The sequence below is a fragment of the Arvicanthis niloticus genome, chromosome 20, assembly GCF_011762505.2.
Source record: "Arvicanthis niloticus isolate mArvNil1 chromosome 20, mArvNil1.pat.X, whole genome shotgun sequence".
In the NCBI taxonomy this organism is placed as follows: Eukaryota; Metazoa; Chordata; class Mammalia; order Rodentia; family Muridae; genus Arvicanthis; species Arvicanthis niloticus.
The window spans coordinates 40,078,395-40,103,485 of record NC_047677.1 but is presented as its reverse complement, the minus strand read 5'-3'; the positions used below and the strand labels follow the sequence as shown (position 1 = coordinate 40,103,485).

Below are 25,091 nucleotides of genomic sequence, written 5' to 3'. Positions count from 1 at the left end.
GGGCTGTGGGGTGTAGGGGGAGGGGAGCAGACACACTGCAAAACCCCTGAAGATATTGCAGTGAGGAGAGTAGAGGTGGGTGGTGAGCTTGCCTCTGTCCATTGAGCCGTATGAAGCCTGGCCCATCTCTGAGCCCTGATGGTGAATCATAGGACCATAGGACTCTGGGGTGTGTTGCGTATCACTGGGGTCCCTTTACCTTCTTAGAACCACCAATCAGTTCACACTGTGGCTCCTTTTAATCTTGGACTGGCAGGTACACCATTTAAGAGGGAGAGCATGAGGCCAGGGCAAGGCTAGAAGAACAGGGGCAGGCCCACGGGAGGTGTTGGGATGGGGACCAGGGACAAGTCAATCCTTCCCTCTCCAGTCATTCATCTGCTGAGCTGAGCCCTGTTCTTTTCAGTCCCAGGTTGACCTCACGGCAAGGGATCCAGGTCCTGGAGTACTCAGGCGTACAGCATCATCCATGTGGGTCACGGCACTCATAGTGGGCCAGATCCTAGCTCTGGGTACAGCTGTCTTAGTATCCCGAAGCCTTTCCAGCCTTCCTCAGATCAGATACGGCATAGATGCAGGGTCCTTCCTGAAACACGGCCTGGACCGCATTCAGGAAAACTGGCCGCTGGCTCTGGCTCTGACTCTGGCCTCGGTCCTGTAGCCCCTTCCGTACCTCCTGAAGAAGAGAGAAGGAGCATTCGTGGAGAGGAAAGCTCAAGTGTCCCCCTCCCTTATACACAAGGGAGTGGCTAGACAAGAAATAGGAAAACAGACTTAAAAAGATGGAACTGGAGGAAGGGAGGAGCATGGCTAGGGAAAGACTGGGCAGGCACTGGTCCTCGAGCATGGAGTCTGTAACTGGAAAGTATCGGAGGGGTGTAAGAGGGATGCATAACTCCAGGGACAATACAAGGGTAATGAGACTCAGAACAAAGACCCCTCAAGAACCAAGTTCATTTGATTCCTGGGTCTAATTCGCTATGGTCCCAGAGGACAAATCTGGGGTGAGGTAGCTTTAAAAGACTTGGGTTCGGGGGCACCATTTTGAATCTCTTGAAAGCAATACCTTCTAGGGATCCAAGGATGCTTTGGGACATTGAGGAGGACCAAGTACTAGATCCTAAGTATCCAGGCCCACCAATATAAGTACTGCCAAACCATGTAGGACAATAGTAACACAGATGAGAACTCAAGACCTAAGACACCCAGGTATGCAGCAGGTTGACTCCTGGGAGCCTATAATTGTAGGGCTTATAAATGCAGGGGTGTCTAAGAGACCCCAAAGCTCCTGATTCTGTTTGTCCAGAGGAGCCATGTAGTCCGCTCTCACTTCAGTATCATATACTCTAAAATTGAATCAACATAGAAAGATTAACACAGCCCTTGCTTAAGGATGACTTGTAAATTCATGAAACCTCTCTCTCTCTCTCTCTCTCTCTCTCTCTCTCTCTCTCTCTCTCTCTCTCTGTGTGTGTGTGTGTGTGTGTGCCTGTATTTGAATATATATATATATATATATATATATATATATATATATGAATATTTATATATCAAGTCAGGTATGGTGGCACATGCCTGCAGTCTAGCACTCATGGGGCAGAGGCAGGGGATTGCAAATTTGAGATCAGCCTAGGCTACATAGGCTACATAGTACATCAGAGGCTAGCCCAAGCCCAATTATTTCTCAAAAGTGAACAAACTTGTATGTATCCAAGGAAACTAGAACCCTGAGGAGCCCTAATTGCTCAGGTGTAAGATTAAATCTATGAACTTGGAGGTAGAAATTAAAGTAGCCCCTAGCCCTGAAGTTCTGAATGTGAAGGGCTTTAAATTCTTGGGGTATGAACCCTCATTGTTTATCATGTTATGGGGGGGGGGGGGGGGCGGAATGCTAAGACTGCTAAGAACTACACTTCCACAGCCCCACACAGATTAATGGGGCAAGAATTTTGTCCCCTATGACCGATATTCCACAGATATCCAGATATGGTGACATCTCTAAGGTCAGTCCTTCTAATCAGTTGCCTCCCGTCCAACTCCATCAGGTAATGTTTTGTGACTTGAGCCACTGGCAAGGTGAGATTCAGAGGCATGACCTTAGGGGTCTAAGTTTTTCTGTATTCGCTGTAGGCATCACCCGATGGCCTTAGCACTAAAGGCCAAGGTCCATAGTGCCAAAGCCGAAGCTAAAATTTCAATCCTTAGAGCCTACGCCTCTCAGAAGTTAGTGGCCAAACTCCTAGACCTTCCTTGCCTTGGTGGTGGCTTTTGCCCTTATAAAGGTCCTTGGAGATTTGAGGTCTCCAAGCCAGGGTTTGTGATGTTCTCCATCGAAAGCCCTAGATCTGCATTACTGACATTCTGGTACCCCAAGGGAGCTGAGGGTCTTGGCCTTATGGGTACTGGATTTCATTAATCCTCGTTCCCGGACTGTGTGTCATCTTCTAAATTCTCAGAGTCAAAGATTCTCAGAGTGCCAAGTCTTGAGAACGGGTATTTGCTGAGAAAGGTTCTTAAGAGTCAAGAACCAAGGCTCCGGGAGTAAGAGCTTAAAAAAAAAAAAACATGTCTTGGATCTTGCAGCCTCTAGACATTAGTTCTTTGGATCTGGTGTTCTGAGGGAGCATCTCGGGTCCCCAGAAGAACTCGTCACAGACTTCAGGTCTCAACAACAAGGTTCTCAACACAGATGCTGTTCAACTTACAATGGAGTTCAAATCGGTCATAATTGGAAGGTATTGTAACTCAAAAGGCATTTATATATTTAATACATCAAACGTAAAGAAATGACTCAGCATTTCTTTCTTTCTTTTTTTTTTTTTTTTTTTTTGCAGAGGACCCAGGTTCAGTTCTCAACACCTGCACGGTGGCTCACAACCATAATTCCAGCTGCAGAGCATCCAGTGCCCTCTTGTGACATCTATAAGCACCGGCCATGCATGTGGTGCACAAACCAATATGCAGGCAATAAAATCATACACATAGATCTTAAATTGTTTCTAAAATGTAAGTACATCTAACCTATCAACCATCACAGCCTGCCTTAAGTGTCCAGGGTGCTTACTTTCAGCCTAGTATGTTGTCTAAGACAAAGGTCATTTCGTTATAAAGTGTTGAGTATTTCACATGTACCTTATTGAATACTGTCCTGAAGCTATAAGCTAGAATACTTATTGAGGTAACCACCACTAATGGATCAGGAGCATTAAGTGCTTTCCACTGAATGCATATAACTATCTCCTCTTCCTCCTCCTCTTCCTCCTCCTCCTCTTCCTCCTCCTCCTCTTCTTCCTCATCCTCCTCCTCTTCCTCCTCCTCCCCTTCCTCCTCTTCCTCCTCTTCTTCCTCCCCTCCTCCTTCTCCTCCCTCTCCTCCTCTTCCCCTTCCTCCTCCCCTTCCTCCTCTTCTTCCTCCTCCTCTCCTTCCTCTCCTTCCTCCTCCCCTCCTCCTCCTCCCCTTCCTCTTCCTCCCCTTTCTCCTCCTCCTCCTCCTCCTCTTCCTCTTCTCCTTCTCCTCCTTCTCCTCCTTTTCCTACTTCTCCTCTTCTTCCTCTCCGTCTCCTCCTCCTCCTCCTCCTCCTCCTCCTCCTCCTCCTCCTCCTCCTCCTCCTCCTCCTCCTCCTCCTTCTCCTCCTCCTCCTTCTCCTTCTCCTTCTTCCTCTTGTAGTATTCAGAAGTTATGCACAATCTTTCCCTGAGCTTCATCCCCAGCCCTCCATATGGCTTTTATACAACTGGAAAGTTAAGTCAAACTATTATGAAGGAATCATCATGTGTCAATGTCCCTTCTTACTGAAGGCCTCCTACTCTAAGGGTTTGTAGAATTCTAAGGGGGTCCCAGAGCTGGGCTTGGGAACCAAAACATAGAACTTTGAGAACCTTGAACCACAGATAGTTGAAATGGCTCCAAACACAAAGTTTGTGGCCTTTAAAAGCTACTAGTCTTTTTAAAGATTTTATTTTTAAAACATTTATCTATTCGTGTGTGTGTGTGTGTGTGTGTGTGTGTGTGTGTGTGTGTATGCATGTGCCTGAGTGTATATGTGCACCACACACAGATAGGAGCCCGTGGAGGTCAGAAGAGAGTTTTGGATCTCTTACAACTTTTATAAAGTGGTTGTGAGCGGCCATGTGGGTGTTGAGACGAGAGACCCAAGCAAGTGCTCTTAACCACTGAAGCCATCTCTCCAGCCCCAAAGCTGCTAATCTATGCTTGCTCTCCAGCACAGTGCATCCAATTAGTTTCAGAAAGCGTCCAGGAAGCTAAGTGCCTGTCTGAGAGGAAGGTGGTAGGTAGCCAGTCAAGAGAACTCAGCCCCTTGTCCTGCTGCTCCGGGGCCTTTAGTGGGGGAACCACACGTCTGGAAGAAGTAACGGCATCATGACTTCTAATGCTCTAGAAGAAAATCCCACAGGGAAAGCAAACTCCTTCATGTATAAACTCTCGACTGAATTCAAACTACCGGAGGGGGGGAAAAATCATCAAGAAGGAACACCCAACTGGCCACAGCCAGAAAAGCCAGCTTACTGGAAATGGTTTAAACAGGACAAGGTTTCGAAGTCCTCGGCCTGGGAGAGCCCCACGCCTCTGACTTGGTTGCCATGGGACAAGCTTTTCCCATTGGGCTTCTCAGTGCTGAGTGTCTCTTGAAGGTGACGTTACATGCCTGGCATATGCAGTTACTGGGTTCTTTACGCTGGGCGCTGGGCGGCGTGGGTTTCAGGAAGTAGATGGGACCTCAGCCTCACCTGGTTGAAGTTGGGTTCATACTCCACGTGGCCCTCGTTGTTGACATGTAGGATAGGAGCAGCAATGGCTTCTGTCAGGTCAAAGCCAAACCAGAGCTTATTCATGATAGTCTGCAAGAAATCAAAGGACACGGGGAAGGAGGAGGCAACTGGCCATCCCATCACGAGAACCCCACCCAAGAGAGTTTCGCTGAGAGGAGACACTCTAGCCAGGAACCTTCAGACTCACCTGGGCCACAGCCGAGATGATAAGCTCTCCACCAGCCCCACCGATCACCAGCTTCGATCCCTGGCCTTTGTTGACCAAGATGGAGGGTACCATGGAAGATGGTGGCCGCTCACCTGGGACTGGGGCCGAGAAGCATCACCGACGCCATCCAAGAGTACCACCCAGCCCTCCTTCAGGTACAGTGCTCAGTGATTGAAGGCGACCCACCCAGGGGTTCCGACCCAGGGTGCCCCACCCACCCTCCTCCCTCTCTCTTCAAGGGGTGCTGGGCAGGAGGCCTTGCTCTCACCAGGCGGAGGGATGACATTGGAACCTGGTACGTTTCTCCGGCATAAGTCTAGTAGTTCGTTGTTAAGGAGGATGCCTGTCTGTGGGGAGTACACCATCGCTCCAAAGCTGCAGATAGGCAATGGGTCGCGACCTCTCAGGACGCTTTACTACCTTCCGGCACACCAGAGCCCAGCACCACCCACGGCCCTCAAAGACCCCCTTCGGCTTCCCACATTTTTTTTTCAAGTAAGGCTCATGCCAGACAGGACCTGGCTCAGGACCACCTAGCAATAGCTTTCCTCAGCGAGGGATGTCTCTGGTGCCAGACATATAGAAGGGGGGCAAGAGGGTGCCTGCTTAGAGATTTAGGAAGAGGTGGTCAGTGGGTATAGACCAAACTCAGAAAAGGAGTCTGCAGTGTCAGGAGCAAGGGAGAGAGCCTGCCCACCGGCTCCTGAGCCCTGTCTGCCCCGCACCCCCGTACCGCCCCCAGGTCCCCGGGTCCCACACACGGTGTGTTGATGGTGCTGGTAGCTGCCACGGCACTGCCGTCTTCTCCCAACACAGACACATGAGAGGTGCCCATCTTGTTGCCCCTGACCCGGGACAGGTTGTAACGGCTGAGTCGGTGGTGGTCCCCACGGCCGTCGATCTGCTGGCGGATGCGCTGGGCTAGATCTTCCCCGAGAAAGTCCTGGGAGATGTTCTGGGGTGAGCCGTTCAGTGAGTCAGTGAGGAGCCAGGAGTCAGGGATGGTCCTCAGAGCAGAGGGCAGCATGAGCTCATTCCCTGCTGCTCAAGTCTATCCTAGAAGGGCCTTCCTTTAGCTTGTGTGAAGCCTAGGTCCTACCTGCTTATATCTACAACCTCGGAACCATTGCCAGGATATCCCTACCTAGAACTACGGAGAATTCCTACACCTTTCCTACACCAGTCCTGGCCCTCCCTTCATTCTGTACTTTAGGAAAGGGGAGAGGACTCCATCAGTCCCCGGGAGTCTTACCTGTATCCCTGGGTAACTGGAAGGGTCCCATAGCCGGCCCCTCTGCCCCACTGCGAACTTGAGAGTCTCTACAAGGTGATGGTACATGTTCACTTTCCCTTCAAGCCGGGCCACCGTCTCTGCAGAGAAGTTGAACCCTGGGGAGGTAGAGGGGTGCTGGGGGTTCTTTGTATAGTGGGGTGAATATTGGACCCCCCCAAAAGATTTACTCATTTTTTTTTATTCCCAGAATCCATAAATATTGATTTATATAGTACAAGAATTAATATGGCAAAATATGTTGAGGATTTTGAGAGGAGGCATTTACCCTGCATCGTGAAGTTTATGTAGGTTAGCCCTAACTGGAATCACGTGTGTCTTTTTTTTTTTTTTCCTCGAGACAGGGGTTCTCTGTGTAGCCCTGGCTATGCCGAAACTCGCTCTGTTGACCAGGTTAGCTCAAACTCATAGATCCATGTAGTAATAACTAATTAAATAAATTTTGGTGGCAGGTTCCATATTACCCATCCCAATGTTCTGGGTTCTTGAATGAAATACATATATATATATATATATATATATATATATATTATATAACAATTATACATTTTATATGTATGTATATACTTACTTTATATTTTAATGTGTCTAAAATCAATGGCAAGGCTATTTTTTAACCTCTATGTGGCTAATCCACCTCCCTCTGATATTCCCAAATTATTATTTATTAAATTCTATATTTCATCCATGCTGCCCAGCTGGGCAGCTCTCTTGGGGCACTCTCCCCCAGCTCCTATGTGGTGGCTATGCTCTCTGTCCTGCACCGTCTCAGACATGAAGTCTTTCTTCTTTTGGCATAGCAGACCTTTTTCTCTCTGTCCCAAGCCCAGTAAACTCCCCCGATCCTGCCTCTGTCTGCCCGGCCCAGCCATTGGCTGCTGATAGCTTTATTTACCAATCAAAACCAACTGGGGACAGAGCCCCTTAATAACTTACATACAAACTCCCATACAAACAACTTTGGGACCCCACACTAACATAATACAAACAGACACAGATCCAAACTCAGACTTCTGACAGTCACTGCCTCCTGAGTACCGGCATTAAAGGCATGAGCCGCTACACCATCTATAAGTCAGACTCACAGAGAAGAGACGTCCCCTCTTGCCTGTGATCTGACGTCCCACAGTTTCGCTTACCTGCAGTCAGTCATAGTTTGAGAATATTAAGTGGAAAGTTCCATAACAATCCATAAGTTTTAAGTGTCATTCTGGGTAACACGATTAAGTCTTGCACTGCCCTGGCTCCATTATGCCAAGGATGTAAATAATTCCATTGTCTAATGTGTCTATACTGTTTTTGCTTCCTGCTTATTAGTAATAACACACACATACACAGACACCCACACAGACACACCCACACAGACACACACACACACACACACACACAGACACACACACACAGACACACCCACACAGACACACACACACACACACAGACACACCCACACAGACACACCCACACAGACACATACACAGACACACACACAGACACACACACACAGACACACACACACAGACACACACACACACACAGAGAGACACAGCACTGAGACTGGTACCCAGAACATGGCACCTGTTAGTCATGAATTCTACCACTGAGCTCTCAGGCCTTACATGATCAGATCAACTATCACCATATTGAAGTACTTATGTCAAGGTGAAATACGGCCCCAGTGCACGATTGCAGGTTTGGTTCTGAGCTTGACCTACTGGGAAGTGATGGAAACTTTACAAGGTAGGACTAGTAGGATGGTTTAGGTCATGTGCTCAGTGGGGCTTATATTTTTTCTTCTCTCCTTTCCTCTTCTTCACCTCCCAGAAGCCTTGAGCGTCTTGCTTTTACTGCAAGTCCCTGCCGTGATGGATCACCTCACCATAGGCCCAAAAGCAATGGAGCCAACCAAACCCAGACAGAAACCTCTGTGTTTAAGTTTGGTCTTTTGCTATGTATTGAATTGCTAAATACTGGCCCCAAGGCCTGGCTGCCCCCAAAGATGAAAGAATATGCAAGTAGAACCAAGTGATACTTAGTGACCTTGCCCCTATAAGTTATCCCTGATTGGTGAATAAAGATGCCTACAACCTATAGCTGGGCAAAATTGAGAAAGGTGGGACTTGGGGTCCTGGGCTTGGGGTCGGAGGAGGACCATGAGGGGGAAGAAGGTGGAGAGAGAAGGAAGCCGCCATGTGTTAGGTGAGTCATAAAAATATGGCCATGAGGGCTGGCCAATTGGAGTTAAGAGCTGCCCAAATGGAACATGGTAGATTATAAAATGGGGTTCACGATGGGGAAACAGACTCTAATAGCTTAGAGGGTAAATATCTGCCTAGCTCTCGTGCTGATTAAGGCTTACTATAAATATAAAGATTAAAGGAGGAGGGGGGATGGGATGGGGGTTCTAGGGAGGGGAAATGGGGAAAGGGGATGACATCCGTATTGTAAATAAATAAAATATCCAATTTAAGAAAAGAAACAGCAAAAAAAAAATAAATATAAAGATTGCGTGTCTTTTATCTGGGAACTGAATGATCAAAGGCGAGTAGAAGCCCTGTTTGAGATGAAATATTTCTACAACACCTCTAAACCCCATGTGTCAAAATAAACCATTTCCCTTTATAAACAGGTTTCATCACAGGCATTTGTGATAGCAATGAAATGCTGACCAACAGCAGCAACGCTGATGATTTACATACGCTGAAGGGAAGCCATAAGTGCTCCCTGTAGGCGAGAAGGCCGTCGTGGGTGTCTTACTGCCCCTAATTTATATAAACGTTTTCACAAGGGTAGCCATAGGGAAGCATGTAGTATGTGTAAGGCTCTGTGCTGTCTCTACGGACAGAGGCAGGGCCTAGACTGATGCAGCCAAAGGCAAGGAAAGCTGGCAGATTCTCCTCAGGAGACCCTAGAGGGGATCCAACCTGCTGTGTGGCTTCTAGCTTCCGGAACTGTGAAGCCTTGGGCAGTCCCTGCAGGCTATGATTCTCTGTGCTGGTTCCGTTGTACACACCTGACAAACACCTCAATACCTGCAGAGACTTCTGCTCCTGTGCCCTGAGACTGGGTCCCAGGAAAAGGATGCCACTTCCTTCTGCACAATATAGTTCTCACTTCCTGAGACTGAGACTGAGACCAATTCTAAACATACCGTCCTGACCGCTGTCCTGGACAGTCTTAGATATCATATTATCTGTCCTGAGTGTCCTCAAGGGTTTACTGAGATTGGAGCCTTGATCCCCACAGTATCAGTACTCAAAGGTGGCTGGACTTTTAAGAGATAAGAGTTAATAGGAAGTCTATAGGCTGCTGGGAGGAGTTTGCTGTTGGAATGTGCTTCATATGAGATTCTTTGGTAGTTCTATTAGACAGAGCTGTTATAAAAGAGCCAAGCCTCTTAAGGACTCTACCGCTGAGCTACTTTTCTTGGTAAGTAGCTGTGTCTGGCAATATGTTATAGTGATAGAAAACTAATGTGTTTCCCCCCAAATCTGTGATGAGCTGAGAGCTCAGGTTCTCCCCGTGGGGTGGGGCTGGAAGGGAGAGGGGAAGCTACAGAAGGGTTTGGCTTACCTTTCAGCACGTTGAGAATTAAGCTAAGAATAGCGCCCCCTGCAGGCGGTGGCGGTGAGTACAGGGTATAGTTTCCTAGGGGCATCTCCAGGGGTTCCACCACTTCCGGCTGGAAGGCAGCCAAGTCCTGAACTGTCAGCTGGCTTCCTGGAGAGAGATGGTGAGAACTCCAGGTGTAGATGGGGGGGTTTGCCAAAGAACAGTCAAGAGTTGCAACTCGTCTCAAGTCAAGGCGTAAAGAAGCAGCTTTTCTTGCCTGCTAGTGATGTAGCCTCAGAGGGTTGATGGGCGGAGGGGTGTTGGGTGGTGGGCAGAGAGCAGATGAAGGTAAGTGAGAAATAGGAGGAGATAGATGGTCAGCTCGGCCACCCATAGCCCTCTTTACAGGCAGAGGTGCAAAAGCTCTGCCCCTGGATGTTCTTGACCACTGAGACCTCTAAGGCTAGCCACGACCAGGCTGGACTACATGGGTACCTGGCCTCCCCCAAATCCCTGGAGCACCCCGTAGTACTGGAAGGTCTGGGAAAGGTGTGACTTTAACCCCTGAAGCCCAGAACTTGACTCTTTTCCTAGCAGGGCTGGGTACTGGAGTATCAGTTCAGCTAACCTTGCTTGGCAATATCTTCCACCAGCATGCGGCCCAGCCTCCCCGTGTATAAGGCCTCTGCACCCTCCGTGGCCACAGTCTCCAGGGTGTTGGCCAGCGCAGGCCATGGGAATGGGTCCTGAGTTCTCAAGGTTTCTGTCCCATTGAAGAAGAGCTGTCTAAGGGGGAGGGGAGGGAGTAGGAGGTAACCTCAGACTAATACCAGATCCAGCAGACACTCATACTCCTGCTGAGCACTGGAGAAATCTTCAGGATTCTTCTCCAGTGAAACAGCCATGGTCCCAGCATTGAAGCACGGGGGAACTGGTTGCCTAGAAGTGGGGCTGGTGCTCACTCCTGCCTATGGAACCCTTCTGGTGTCTCAGGTTTACTCCATAACCTCCTTGGGAGGACCCATCCCTGAGCTAGCAGAGCAAGAAAGGCTATCTGCCATCCCCAAAGATGAGCAGAAGGAAGCCAGCGCCAAAGGAGTAAGCTACCCGTAGCCCAAATTAGGTTCTGACCAGAGACAGAAAAGCATTGGTTGTCCTGGCTGTAAAGGGCTTTGGCCCCTTAGGGTCCAACCCTCCCGCTGAGGAAAGACTGAGGCGCCCCTGGACCGTGGCTGAGTTTGAGTGGGATACGGATTTGAAGGGGCTACCCTACAGCGCTCACCTCAGGGTTGATGAATTCAAGGAGCGCCACAGGATGCTGTTGTTGAGAAACTGGCTGAGGACAGAGGGCACATGGAAACCCTCTCGGAGCAGTGCGATGGTGGGCCGGAAAAGCTGAGCCCAAGGCAGGCGGCCGTGGCGGCGGTGGGCCTCCGCATAGCCCCGGAGCTCACCAGGAACCCCGATCCACTGGGTCCCTGCATAACATGCACCTTTCCTTAGCCCAGTGCAACGCTCTCAGCCCAGCTTGGCCTCCCAGCTTCTGGAGGCTATGCTTGACCATATTGCTCCCGGCATCGACCTCTTTTGACTCCCCATTGCCATATAAAGTCCACACAGGGTAGCTGGAGAGACCGGTCAGCGGTTAAGAAGCACAGACTGCTCTTCCAAAGGTCCTGAGTTCAATTCCCAGCAACCACACAGTGGCTCCCAGCCATGGGATTTGGTGCCCTCTTCTGGTGTGGCTGAAGACAGCTACAGTGCACCCATATAAATAAAATAAATACATCTTAAATAAAGTCCACACAGTCTGCCATCAGGTACTTAATCATTACAGTAGACAGAACCAAGCCGAGGCCACTGAGGCTACCCAACTCCCACCCCAGAGCCTACTCTGCCTTCAAATAAACTGGACCCAGGAGTCCTGTTCTATCAACCCATATCCATTGGGATCCCCAAGATGGGTCTTCCCCCTTGGAATATTCCCTTACTCAGAGTCTCCTCAAAATAAGCTTTCCAACACACCCCAGAAGATCAGGGGGTCCAAGTCTCCCCATGCCCAAAGAATGGGTTTCACAGCCTGTCCATGAAACATACTGATCCTTGGGGGGGGGGAGGGGCTGTTCTGGACAAACCTATAACAGAGTGAGTTAGGTTGTCTTAAGAACCCTTCCCAAATTTTGACTATGCTCAATTTACAATTCAAATTGGACTTGATTTTTTTCTTTCTTTCTTTCTTTCTTTCTTTCTTTCTTCTTCTTCTTCTTCTTCTTCTTCTTCTTCTTCTTCTTCTTCTTCTTCTTCTTCTTCTTCTGGAGGCAGGGAGTGTGGGAGGATGGTGGGGAGCAGACATGGGAGGACTGGGAAGTATGATTGGGGTGCATGATGTGACATTCTCAAGTAATCAATAAAAATATTCTGTTGGTGGGGGTGAGGGAAGAACCCTTCCTGAGGCCTTACCTGTGCCCAGTGGCAGGGAGTTTCTACACTGGTTTAGCAGGTCCTGGTCACAGCTGGCTGGTACTGTCTCCCGAGCATTGATGACTTCCACTTTCCCTGGAGTTGAGATGGGGTGAGAGATGGTCCCAGTTTGTTCTAGGTCTTGGTTTCCATCTCTGTGCTAACCCTTGGAACACCACCTACCACCAAGGTTTCACACAGCAGAGACAGAGACAGTCCAAAGGGTCCCAAGAGTACCCGGGAAGATGCATGCGAGACATGAGTGCCCGGTGATTGACAGAAGTCTATCTCCCGAGGGAGCATCCCGTGAGGGCCCACCTGTTGATGCATTGTAGATGGTGAAGACAACCCCTCCGCCCAGGCCCATGCTCTGAGGGTTGACAACCCCAGTACAGATCAGGGCAGCGATGGCGGCATCCACAGGTGAGCCCTGCTGCTGGAGGATGGCTCTAGGGGACATGAAACAGAATCAGAGATCTGGCTTCCCTACCTCATCAATTCCTGGGCTTGTCTGACTGGCACTTGCTGGGAAACAGCCATAAATTGATGATCTATTGGCTGGCACCAAACCCCAAGGGAGGTGCGGAGACACACTGAGCTGCCCCTCCCCACCTCAAATCCAGCTACCCGATGGTATGCCATCACAATCAACGGATTACAAAGTATGGTGGCATTTCCATGTCCCTGTGGCATCCATAAGGTGGTTCCCAGTTTACAAATGATTCTGCTGCCATTATCCCCTGGAGTCCCCAGCCACACTGGCTCATTGTAACAGGGAGAACCTGAGCCCCTGTAACCCATTCTGAGACTCCACTCTCTAAGCTGGGATTTAGTGGGTGACCCCAGGATCCTGCACCAGGGACTGATAAGTCGTATGCCTTTTTCTTTGTCCCCAAGCCTATGACAATGCTCATGGGGACAGCTGCTCCCTTATCTGTCCAAGGGGCAGGTCCTTCAACTTCAAATTGTTGGTGAGACGGGCCTATGTCACAGTGGCTCCTGGGACAGGAGTACAGTCTGCGCCACTCACCAAGGACCGCCCCTTTCTTAGCACGCAGAGGCCCTGCTTAGTACCTGTAGGGTTTACCACGGAACCTCCAGGTACCAGAAGGAACTCAAGACCCACAAGGGCAGACCTAGGTCTCCTCCCGCAGCTCCAAGGACCTCTGACCCAACATCTTCCCTTGACTCTGTTATCTCGGTGACCCATCCTGGACTCGGCCTCACTGGGGCTCCTTAGCTTAAATGTTAGTATAGGTGGGAACGCGTGTAATCCACGTGTAATCCTGGAATGGAATGGAGCCGGAAGCATGAACGAAAACAAGACTGCTATATATATTGTTTTAATTTAAGACTGATTTGCGTGCCTGTGCGTGTGTGTGCGCATGCGTGTGGGCACATGCACCTGTTCTGTATGGAGGCCAGAAGAGGGCGTTGGAGCCCCTGAAGCTGGAGTTACAAGAGGATGTGCGTGCTAGCCCATATCTCCAGACTTAATAAGCACAGATTCTTAGCAGTAAGGAACAGGCTATGCCCTCGATTGCCACTTCCCACCAAAAGCCCTTCCTTCCTTCCTTCCTTCCTTCCTTTTATGAGTACATTGTAGCTGTCTTCGGACATACCAGAAGAGGGCATCAGATCCCATTACAGATGGCTGTGAACCACCATGTGGGTGCTGGGAATTGAACTCAGGACCTCTGGAAGAGCAGTCCAGTGCTCTTAACCACTGAGCCATCTCTCCAGTCCCAAAAGCCCTTTCTACACTCAGCTTCTTCAAGTCCTTGGTTCATATTTGAGCTCATCCATGCCATGCAAACCCTATACTTAAGACTTTAGAATTGATTTCCTAAACCCCTTCTCTTTCCTAAGGTTGAGACTCTTCTGTGCAGCCATCTATTGACGACGCCTCGCTGGGGAGCTAGGAAGCACTGCACACCACCATGACCTAAACTGCACTTTTTCTCTCCCTCCCATCTCTACCCTGACAACAGCCCACTATTCTTGTTCTCACGGGCTTAGAGACTGCTGTAACCATTTGCCAATTTACTCTGTCCTTCGCCCTTGGGAGTCATCCTTGATGGCTGGACTCTTCCACTCCTGTTGACCACATGGGGAGGGGGGCGTACCCCATGCCCACCACCGTGGTCCAAGCTATCAGTCACTGGAGTTTCTGGGTTTCTGCAGTGGCCTGTAGTACTTGGCCGCCTGTATTTGCCTGATTTCTGTACATTTCAGTAATCTGGCCAATGGCCACCAGATATCATCCCAATCCTTGATGACTAGACACTTTAGACCAGGTTCCCACAGAGAACTAGGAAAACCAGACAGATTGGAAACTTGCACTATGAAGGCTTTGGCATTGGGGATACAGTGAGGGAAGAGGGCCTGGCATCCGCAGCTGCTTTTCCCTGGAGGACATTACCAGTTTTACACAGATAGCTCAGAGGCAGTGTGTCAGCATCCTCTGACCACTCAGGGAAGGGATGATGCTCATGCCCCACACTCCAGGATGCGCCCTTGTCCAGGTGTAGCATCCAGACTTAGTCTAGGCCTCTCCATACAAGGGTCCAGCTGCAAACCATCTAGTTACTAGGACTATAAGGGAGACCCCAGAATTATAATCCTAAGGCCTTATAATATTCAAAAATTACTTTTATTAATTTATTATTCAGGTTATTATAATATTCAAAATTACTTTTATTAATTTATTATTTGGGTTATTATTTGGGGTTTTTATTATTGGTTGGGTTTTATCTTATTTATTTGTTTGTTTGTTTGTTTTAGACAGAATCCTAGACCATAGCCCAGGCTGGCCTTATACTTATGGTTATCCTCCTGCCTCAGTCTCCCAAGTACTAGAATTACAGGAGGGGAAGACTATGTTTAGTCCAAAACTTATTTTTAACAGGTTGGGTGATGACGGCATATAGCTTTAATCCCAGGACTTGGGAGGAAGAAGGAGGAGGATCTGTGGGTTCGAGGCCAGCCTGGTCTACAAAGCTAGTTCCAGAACAGTCAGGGCTACACAGGGAAACCCTGTCTCAACCTCCTCCCCCTGGAAATTTTATTTCTAGTAATTGTTATACATGTTTTCCAATACTAGGTGGCAAATGAACAAGACAGTAAGGAGACATAAAAAAAGTAAAAGAAACTCAGGATTGAGTATAGAGAATCTTCTTAAAAGATCCACAGGAACCTAGGTTATGAAGGTCACAACTTGGTTCTCTCTCTGTCTTTCTCTCAGTCTTCCTGTCTCTCTGTGTCTCTTTGTGTCTCTGTGTCTGTCTCTCAGTCTCTCGGTGTGTCTGTCTGTCTGTCTGTCTGTCTGTCTGTCTCTCTCTCTCTCTCTCTCTCTCTCTCTCTCTGTGTGTGTGTGTGTGTGTGTGTGTGTGTGTGTGTGTGTGTGTGTTAGAGAAGATTAGGGAAGGAAGAACCCTATTGTGAATTTGAACTGGTGTTACTGGGGAGAGTAAGATGCTTGCCAGACAAGACTTCCCTAGTCTAGTCTCTGAATGGAAGAACCCAGCTACAAGAAGCAGCACAGCAGTGACCAGCTCTTACTTCCCAGAACACCATCCTCCAGCTGGGCATGGGGGCCTCAAGTCTTTAATCCTGGCACTTGGGAGGCAGAAGCTGAAGGATAAGTGGCAAATTCGAGGTTGTCTGGTCTATCTAGTGACTTCCAGGCCAACCAGGGATATGGAAATAACTGAAAACACTTACACATACATACATACATACATACATACATACATACATACATACCATCCTTGGTTAGGTCTTGACTTCAGGTCTGGCTATAGGAATATGCAAATTGATCCTGAGACATCTAGTGGACAGGAATGTCCTCCAGGATTGATGAGCATGTCCAGGGAGGTCCCCTCCCACCCCCATGTATGAGAGGTTTAGTCCACACTTGGCACTCATGATAAAAGTAGAAAATTTAAGAAGTGTCTTGATTAGTGTTCTATTGATGTGAGGGGACATGACCAAGGCAAGTCTTATTTTTAAAAGAAAAAAGGAAAGCATCTACTTGGGGATTTGCTTAGAGTGTTAGATAGAGGGTTAGTTCATGATCACCATGGCAGGGAGCAGACAGGCATAACGCTGGAACAGTAGCCGAGAGCTTTGCATCTTCATCCACAGGCAGCAGGGAGAAGGAGGGGGAGGGGGGAGAGAGAGAGAGAGAGAGAGAGAGAGAGAGAGAGAGAGAGAGAAAAAGATAGCGCAAGTGAGCAGAGGCCTGGCTTAGACTTTTGAAACCTAAAAGCCTAGCCTTAACTGGCACACCTCCCAGTCCTTCCTAAACAGTTCCACTAACTGGTGACTAAGCATTCAAATATATGAGCCTATGGGGTTTGTTCTCAAACCACCACAAGATATGTAGCCTCATGGGAGGTCGTCTAGGGACTGGAGACATACACGCCTTGATGCTCTCTCCCTAGCTCTCCAGTTTTTATCTCAGCCATGAGGTAAGCAGTTTTGCCACGTGCTGCTCCCAAACAACAGAACCAACAGGACCATGGGCAAAAAACAAAACAAAACAAAACAAAAAAACAAAACCAAAACAAACAAACAAAACAAAAAAAACAACCCCTGGAACAGGAGGCTAAATAAACATAGTTTTTAAAGGTAATTTCTGAAGTATTTGTCGTGACAGTGGAAATCTGACTAACATAATATGTGTAAAAGAACTCAGCAGTGGGCTAGAAAGACGGCTCTATAGTTCAGACATCAGTTGTTCTTGCAGGGGACCAAGGTTTGATTCCCAGTACCCATATGGTGGCTTACAACAATTTGTGCCTTCAGTTTCAGGGGATCCGGTGCCTCCGTTTGACCTTTGACCTCTGAAGGCACCAGGCATGCACATAGTCATATGCATACATGCAGCAAAATACTCATACACACAAAAATAAAATAAAATGTATAGTTTCTGACTTAGAGGGGTCTTGCTGGTCATATTATGATAATTTGAGCATTTTTTAAGGGGGGCTGGATCGGCGCTAAGAGCACTTGCTCTTCCAGAGGACCAGGATTCAGTTACCAGGACTCACATGGCGGCTCACAATCATCCATATCTCCAGTTCCAGGAGACCTGGTGCCCTCTTCTGACCTCCTTGGGCACCAGGCACACAAGTGGTGTACATACTTACATGCCTGTAAACTCTCTCTCTCTCTCTCTCTCTCTCTCTCTCTTTTTTTTTTTTTTTTTTTTTTTTTGTTTTGTTTTGTTTTGTTTTTTTGAGACAGGGTTTCTCTGTGTAGTCCTGGCTGTCCTGATACTCACTCTGTAGACCAGGCTGGCCTCGAACTCAGAAATCCACCTGCCTCTGCCTCCCAAGTGCTGGGATTAAAGGCGTGTGCCACCACCGCCCGGCACCTGTAAACTCTCATGCACATAAAATATTTCTTTAAAGAAAAAGCAAAAAAAAAAAAAAAAAAAAAAAAAAAGAAGAAGAAGAAGAAAGAAAGAAACAAACAAACAAAAAAAAAACCAAGCAAATATAAAGCATAATAAAACAGACCAGAGAAACCCTGTCTCGAAAAAAAAACCACCACCTCCCCCCCCCAAAAAAAAAAAAAAACAGACCAATCCTCCAGGAGTCAATAGTAACACTCAAGAGTGCAAGGGTCAGGGAGAAGGGATCATGGGTAGAGAGCATCATTAATTAATAATGAAGAAATTGTAAATTTGGGAACTCACTTTTGTTTTGGCCCTTCAGTTATGTGGCACTCCACCCCACTTGTGGAGTCTGCCAGCAAGAGGCCATTCCCAGATGTTCAATCCTGGACCAGTGCCCTGAATCAAGATAACCCAATTCTTTATGACTCAGTCAGAAACAAATTGTAATGTGTTATCATGTGTTTCTTAAGCTATATCTCAAACATAAATTCAACACAAACACCTTTTAAAAAAAAATTAGATGGGTTTTTTGTTTGTTTTTGATACCGGGAATTGGCTTAGGGCCTTAACATGCTGGGTGAATGCTTTAGCCCCTACGCTACATTCCTAGACACAAATCGCAACTGAAAGTCATCGGGAAGAGAAGACAGCAAGAAATCAAGATACAGCCGGGCGGTGGTGGCGCACGCCATTAATCCCAGCACTTGGGAGGCAGAGGCAGGCGGATTTCTGAGTTCCAGGCCAGCCTGGTCTACAGAGTGAGTTCCAGGATAGCCAGGGCTATACAGAGAAACCCTGTCTCAAAGAGAAAAAAAAAAGAAAGAAAGAAAGAAAGAAAGAGATCAAGATAGAAGCAGAGAGTATCACAAGGAAAAACAAACTACACAGTCAATATAAGCTGAAGGCCCTGGCAAAGAGGAAATCAGCAAAGCCAAACTTATTGCTTTGTTATAAGGGCCACTGGTTCAGTCCCATCAAGGCAGATCAGGAACAAAGGATTCATTACAGGCGCTGTAAACACTCAAAAGGTGCTACGCGAGGTCTTGCTATGTGGACCAGGCTGGTTTCAAACTCAGGATCTTTCCAAGTACTGGGTTTGTATGTAGGTGTCTCACACCGTGCCTAGAAAGGTTTTTATATTTCAAACACACAAATGAAAAGGGTATGTCCATACATGTGACAGTGTGAAAAACTGGACATGTTTCTTGAAAAGGATTTACTAACTTCTTGTAATTCACACAAAGAAATAGAAACTTGGGTTGGTGACCCGGTTCAGTGGGAAAAGGTGCTTTGCGGCCAAGCCTGCTGATTTAAGTGCCTTTTCCAGAAGCCACATGATGAAAGAAGAAAACTAACACTGTCCTGTGACCCAAATAACTCTCACTCTCTCCTTCTTTCCCTCCCTCTCCCTCAATAAATAAAATAAATAAGTAACTCTAAATATTTAAAACTTAAATAGAGACTTGATACCTACTAAAGAAACAGAAACCACTGTTGAAAGATTTCACATTCACATATATAAAAACCCTCAAGTGTAGAGGGGATGTCAGCTTTCTGTTACTATAACAAGTACCGAAATAGTCAACCTTTATAAAGAAAAGGTTTATTTTGATTCACGGCCCAGGAGTGGTAGTCCCTGGGCCAGTTGCATCTGTGGCTCTGTGGCTGTCGCAACATGTGGTCGAAGTGTTTGGTGGCACAGAATCTCCCAGAGAGTGAAAAAAAAAAAAAAAAAAAAAAAAAAAAAAGAAGAAGAAGAAGAAGAAAATGGAGAAAGAGGGGTTCCCCAGTCCTCTTCCAGGGCATGTCCTGGTACTCACAAGGCCCCCTTCTCTGCCTGCCTCTTAAAGCTCCACCACTTCCCAAATGTGCCACGTGGAGAACTCACCCTTAATATGACCCCGAGAAGACGTGTGAGATTTAAATGAGAGCAGAAGGCTTAGCCAGTAAATTCTTCTCAATATGTAAAGATGGGACAGCCCATTTTAAAAACAACACAAAATAAACATCTTTCTTCCAGGAGAGAGAGAGAGAGAGAGAGAGAGAGAGAGAGAGAGAGAGAGAGAGAAAACACATGTACATGTGCCCTTGCGGTAGGTAGCATCATCTGGGAATGACCCAGAATCACCTGGGTGACTGGCCACTGCACATGCGTGAAGGGATTCTTTTGATTAGGTTGACGAAGTGAGATGATCCACCTACTCTGGTTTGACGGGTTCCTGGGAGGGACCCTGGACTGTATGGAAAGGAGAAAAATAAACCAAACATTTGCTTTCCTTGCCTCTCTCTCTCTCTTTTTTTTTTTGGGGGGGGGGGGTTGAGACAGGGTTCCTCTGTGTAGCCCTGGCTGTCCTGGAACTCGCTCTGTAGACCAGGCTGGCCTCCTACTCAGAGATCCACCTGCCTCTGCCTCGGGAGTGCAGGAATTAAAAGGCGTGTTCAATCTTGGCCCGGCTTGTTTGACGTGTCTTGACTGTGGATGTGAGGATTCAGGCTCCTGTTGCCTTGCCTTCTGCATCGTGATGAACTGAATCCTGAATTGTGAGTCAGAATAAAGCTATTGTCATCGGGGTATTTTAGCACAGTGATGGGAAAAGAAAACACAGCTTGCCGGTTCTTTATGGGGTCAGCGCGAATCTGATACCGAATACAATTAAAATGTGGCTTTTGGGGGTGGGGGTGGGGGTGCACCGTGTGCCTAGTGTGCGTGCACAAAGGCCCTGGAGTGGATCCACGTGTGGAAACAAACCTAAACCAACCAGGCAGTTGAAACAAAGGAGAATTACAGAGATCGCTGATCAAGACAAAAATTAGTAAGTCCAACTGTGATCGTCTATGATATAAAAAGTTATGCCGGGCGGTGGTGGCGCACGCCTTTAATCCCAGCACTTGGGAGGCAGAGGCAGGTGGATTTCTGAGTTCCAGGACAGCCGGGGCTATACAGAGAAACCCTGTCTCAAAAAAAAAAAAAAAAAAAAAAAAAAAAAAGTTATATTGAATCCCTATTAATCTGGGTTCATGCTAGGAATATAAAGGTGGCTTAAGACTCACTGCATTTTAAAGGGGAAGAAAGAACAAGACAAAAAATCCACCCTAATGTACATCCTAATTAAAATGGCAGCAAGAGGGTAGGGAATCGCTCCAGGCTCACAACTGTAATCCTGGGGATGAGTAAACCAAGGGAACTGTCCTGATCAACACAAAAGAACGAGGGGGAGGGGAGGACGAGGGAGGAGGGGGAAGAGGTTTTCACAGAACAGAAACTTCACATAAACAATGACCCTACCTAACCATTCAGTGTAGTTACAGATCTGTTTGTATTTCCTCCCACAAAGGCAGGGCTGTGTCAGTCGTGGTTACATTGTGTCCCTGGGTCATGACAGAGTATAGTTAGTTGTTCCTCATTGCACCATGGATGGAAATGGAACCCGGAACCTTGTGTATGTTAGGGAAGTTCTGTGTCACTGAGCACCCACCCCTCCCATATTTAATCTATGACAAACAAAAGTATTAGATGTTGCAGGTAGGTAGAAGAAGGGCCCGTGACTTACCCACATGTGTCCCAAGCCCATAGCCACAGGCATAAGCCAGGAGCCTGGGTCTATAGTAGCCTGCAAGAGGCTTGGCAGCTAACTCAGCTTCTGGTGCCTGGCTTTCCTCACTTGGGAAGTGTGATCAGTCTGGGTCAGTAGGAGACTGAAATATTTCCTGTGCACTTGTCCCCAAGAAACTGACACTACAGCCTTGATGGGCTCCCTCTGCCAGGCATTTATATACGTGTGTGCCATCCCTAGATGCAAAGAGCTTTTCATCCTGAGCCCCAATGGTCAGGGAAGGCAGGCACTTCCTGGCGAGCTGATCAGGAATACGAAGAACAGGAAGGTCTCAGAACAAGTTTCAGGCTGAGAGGAAGAACGAGAAGAAACTGGAGATGGGAACCAGGAGCCACACCCAAATCTTCCCTTGGGTCTCAAGATATTGGCCTATGTCCAGATTAACCCAGGCAAATGGCTCTATACAGAGCTACTGAAGGGACATGTCCAGTGCGTGAGGTGAACTCACCCATGTGCTCTCAGCTGTCCCATGAAGGGGGTGGCGGCCTAAAAGCCACATCACAGAGAGGAAACTCTCTGTTTCCATATGGTGCCATATAGCTTGGCCTGTGTTACTGCTCTCCTCTGAACTAAGGGTGCAACCCTCAGACACCAGGTGGGCATGAAGCAACAGGCCACTCAGCCCTTGGGGTTCAACTTGTAACCCAGTGTCAGTCCAGATGACAGCCCCCCAGAAAGCTACTCACCAGAACCCCAAAGGAGCCTTACCTTCTATGATTTCCATAAATAAAGGTGTGGTCATTAAGTACCCAGGGCTGGGCAGATTAGGGTCATAGGGGAGAGGTGGGAGACGTTAGAAAGACTGACCCTCTCACAGCCCGCTCATCCTGACAAGAACAATTGTAGCAACAGTACGGAAGAATACCACTGAGCCTTCCTACTGTGACACTGGCCAGGTTCTTCCCCCTCCCGAACCCCCAACCCCCAACATACATCCTAAGTTTTGTGGAAAGTTATTGGCCAGGGGACACACCATGGCACCTTCCTTAAGGCCTAGCCTGGCTATGGTCACTGACCACTCTTTCATGGTAAGTAGCTGGGTCCAGAGGTTCCCTCCCACTCCTGGCTTCTTAAAATAAGAACAGGAAGCCGGGAGAGTTGTTTGAGAAAACACTGTGGCGGAACCCACATCCGCTTTTCACCGGGGGAGAGCTTGAGAGTTGAGAGTGCAAGATGGAGCAGGCTCCAAGCACCGACCGCAGCCTGACCCTCACAGACCAAGCGCTGTTCACAGAGCTTCCTCACAGATAGTAGAAGCACATCCCTCTGTTCACAGGCCCTGCTCATCTGGCTGGTTTTCAATGGGGCCTGAGCGTGCACACATACCCCACACCTCAGTTACAACTTTGCATTCTGGGAGGATTAAATAGATGCTGCATCTCACATCTCACGGAGACAGAGAAACGGTTGGTCTTGACTCTTGGGTCCCTTGGGAACACCATGTGGCATCCCTACTGGTCCAAGCTGCTAGTCTCATTGACTTCCAAGTGAAATGTAGACGTGAATCCTCCAAGGAAGTCTGGGAACTCAGAGGGTTAGCAGGGTTGAGGGCTTCTGTGAGCAAGACAGGTGGAAGAGAATGAGTAGATAGCTGAATTAAGTGAAGAAAGAAGGAAGGAAGCAAGGACAGATGGACAGATGAAAGGACAGACAGACGGAAGGATAGACGGATGGACGGAAGGTGAATTCAAGAACAGTACAAAAAAGCATGCTAGACTGTTATTTTGGGCCAGGACCACCACTCTCCCTGCTGCAGGACCCAGCCTTGGGTTTACAAAGCACTCGAACCCTGACAGTGGGCTGCTAGGCTGATATTCTGGGAAGGAGATCCAGATGACTGGAAGAAAGGAGAGACTTGCCCGGGTTTCAGGGGCCCAGTGGATGGCAGGGGACCAGGAGTGACTTCCTGCCTCAGGCTGGTCCTGTGGCAGCATGGTGGGTAGCATTGGCTTACAATGGGCTGGGTTTCCTGGAGGAAGGTCAGGAAACACCCACTGTAGCTTCTCTCTCTCTCTGTCTCTCTCTCTCTCTGTCTCTCTCTGTCTCTCTCCTTCCCAGCCTCCATATCAGTCACTCCACTCTCCAAGGCCAGACCCTGCCACAGAGAGGGAGGTCCTGACAGTTGTAGCACGCTTTCTTGTACTGGCCCCGAGAAGCATTGTGTATTGCAGGATGAACCAACATATGGAACCCCAAAGCCCATTGGCCAGGTTTCTGAAAAAGTTCCAATCTTGATCAGGTCCCGCAGGGGCAAAGTAGCAGGCTTCATTCAGTCTGCCTTTCCAACCAGCATTGTATAGATGATCAACAATAGGCTCACACTATCTTTACAACGCTGTCCGGAGTCCCCATCTTCCCTATGGACACGCCCACACCGTTCTATGCAAGGGCCCTGGGACTGCTGTAGAAAGCCGAACCACATGTGGCCCACACGTGGCCCTCACGTGGCCCTTCCCCCACAGCAAGCATGGCCAGCACTCACGTGTCTCTCTTCACACCCCCACCACTGTTACACAGTCTCCAGGCACAGCCAGCCAGATGCCAAGAGCCACTGAGCTCACACCCACGGCTTGCTCACACCCATGCCTTACTCACCGTCCAATATCCGAGCAGATCTTGGAGTCAGCAGCCACAGCGGCACGTGTGAAGGCACCAGGACCGCAAGAGGCTTGGTGATGAGAAAGGACCACAGCCAGCACAATGATGGTCAGACCCAGACCCACACCCAGTAGGACCAGGCAGACCGTGGCCCTCTGGCCCCATGCCATGGCTCAGTGGTCCAGGGAGAGAGAGAGAGGAAGGCAGCTGGACACACAGGGCAGTGGACAGACAGAGGGGGACAAACTGACAAACTGAAGGGAAACGAAATTACACAGGGTGAACTCAGGCGATTGGACAGACAGAAAAAGATCGATGGGGCCAGCAAGACACACAGGCCAGACAACTGGATACAAAGGATAACAGACAGCCTTACAGATAGGTGGCTGGCCAGGCAGGTTACAGAGGAGCAAGAGGAAGCCAGCCAGCCGGATGGGCTTGCGGAAAGACAGACTGATAGACAGACGGCAGACTGTGGCCAGGCTGCTGCTACTCTCCTCCAGTGGCAGATCTAGCCACAGGTCTGAACTTCCAGTTTTTTAGCTCCCAAGGCTTGGCTCTGGAGGCAGGCCAGGCATCTACAGGGAGTTTTTTCTTGAGGAAAAGAGCCAGCTGCTGCTGTTAACTCTTTCACCGCCAATTGATTCCCATGGTCTGCCCTGTTGCCCCAACAGAACTCGGAGACTCCTTAATCCCAGTGCCAGTGAGAATATGATGCTTGCTGCACCCAGGGAAATTGGGGCAAGGGACTCAGGGAAACTCTCTCACTACTTTCCTGGCTCCCAACAGCCCAGGGTCAGGGTGTCTCCTGCAGGGTGAAGTTCCCCAGCCTCCACTCCCAGCTGGTTCCACTCAGGCAGCCTCTCAATCTATCCACCCACCTGGTACAGGGATGGGGCTGCAAGTGGACCAAGATAGCCACTTAGGACCATTTTATTACAGCCTGGCACAACCTCACCCATACATATGAACGTGGGGTGGGAATGGGTGAGCAGACAAGGCCAAATGTTTAGTGCCCTGGCACCCAGTGCTGCTGGATCATCCCCTGGGACATGGTGACCCAGAAACTCAACCTTAGACCTCTAAAGAGTAGGGCTGTCCTGCCTGGGCACCTTCCCTTTTTCTGCAGCTCAGATCCCCGCTGGCTGACTTGCTGGGTCCAGAAGTGCTCAGGGCT

The 25,091-nt window shown here is 48.5% G+C and overlaps 1 protein-coding gene and 1 non-coding gene across 4 annotated transcripts; one reads left to right on the top strand and one right to left on the bottom strand.

Moving 5' to 3' along the window:
• Positions 1 to 220: 220 nt before the first annotated feature.
• On the bottom strand, positions 221 to 25,091 carry Ggt5 (gamma-glutamyltransferase 5). Of its 3 annotated transcripts, none has more exons than XM_076917245.1 (12): positions 23,912 to 25,091; positions 12,617 to 12,747; positions 12,299 to 12,394; positions 11,121 to 11,316; positions 10,467 to 10,624; positions 9,860 to 10,006; positions 6,251 to 6,387; positions 5,760 to 5,941; positions 5,267 to 5,373; positions 4,978 to 5,096; positions 4,749 to 4,859; positions 221 to 676 (listed from the first exon to the last, which is right to left on the bottom strand). In XM_076917245.1, exons 1-12 carry the CDS (start codon positions 24,082 to 24,084, stop codon positions 524 to 526), a joined length of 1,710 nt encoding a protein of 569 aa, XP_076773360.1. In that variant the 5' UTR covers positions 24,085 to 25,091; the 3' UTR covers positions 221 to 523. The 3 variants fall into 3 exon arrangements, with proteins under 3 accessions (XP_076773360.1, XP_034379627.1, XP_076773361.1); XM_034523736.2 differs by having other exon boundaries at positions 5,760 to 5,953; positions 23,912 to 25,087; XM_076917246.1 differs by lacking the exons at positions 10,467 to 10,624; positions 12,299 to 12,394; positions 12,617 to 12,747; positions 23,912 to 25,091 and having other exon boundaries at positions 5,760 to 5,953; positions 11,121 to 11,249.
• LOC117724997 (U6 spliceosomal RNA) lies at positions 1,326 to 1,428 on the top strand. Its single transcript, XR_004608865.1, has one exon. It is a non-coding gene; the product is annotated as a U6 spliceosomal RNA (small nuclear RNA).

Bases quoted from the DNA above. Each gene is read 5' to 3' on its own strand.
- Ggt5 (XM_034523736.2), bottom strand. From the start codon at position 24,084: ATGGCATGGGGCCAGAGGGCCACGGTCTGCCTGGTCCTACTGGGTGTG. The intron at 12,748-23,911 runs GTGAGTAAGGCA...CATGTCCCCTAG, and splicing joins ATCTGCTCGGATATTGGACG to AGCCATCCTCCAGCAGCAGG. The intron at 5,374-5,759 runs GTGTGTGGGACC...GCCTATCTGCAG, and splicing joins ACCAGCACCATCAACACACC to CTTTGGAGCGATGGTGTACT.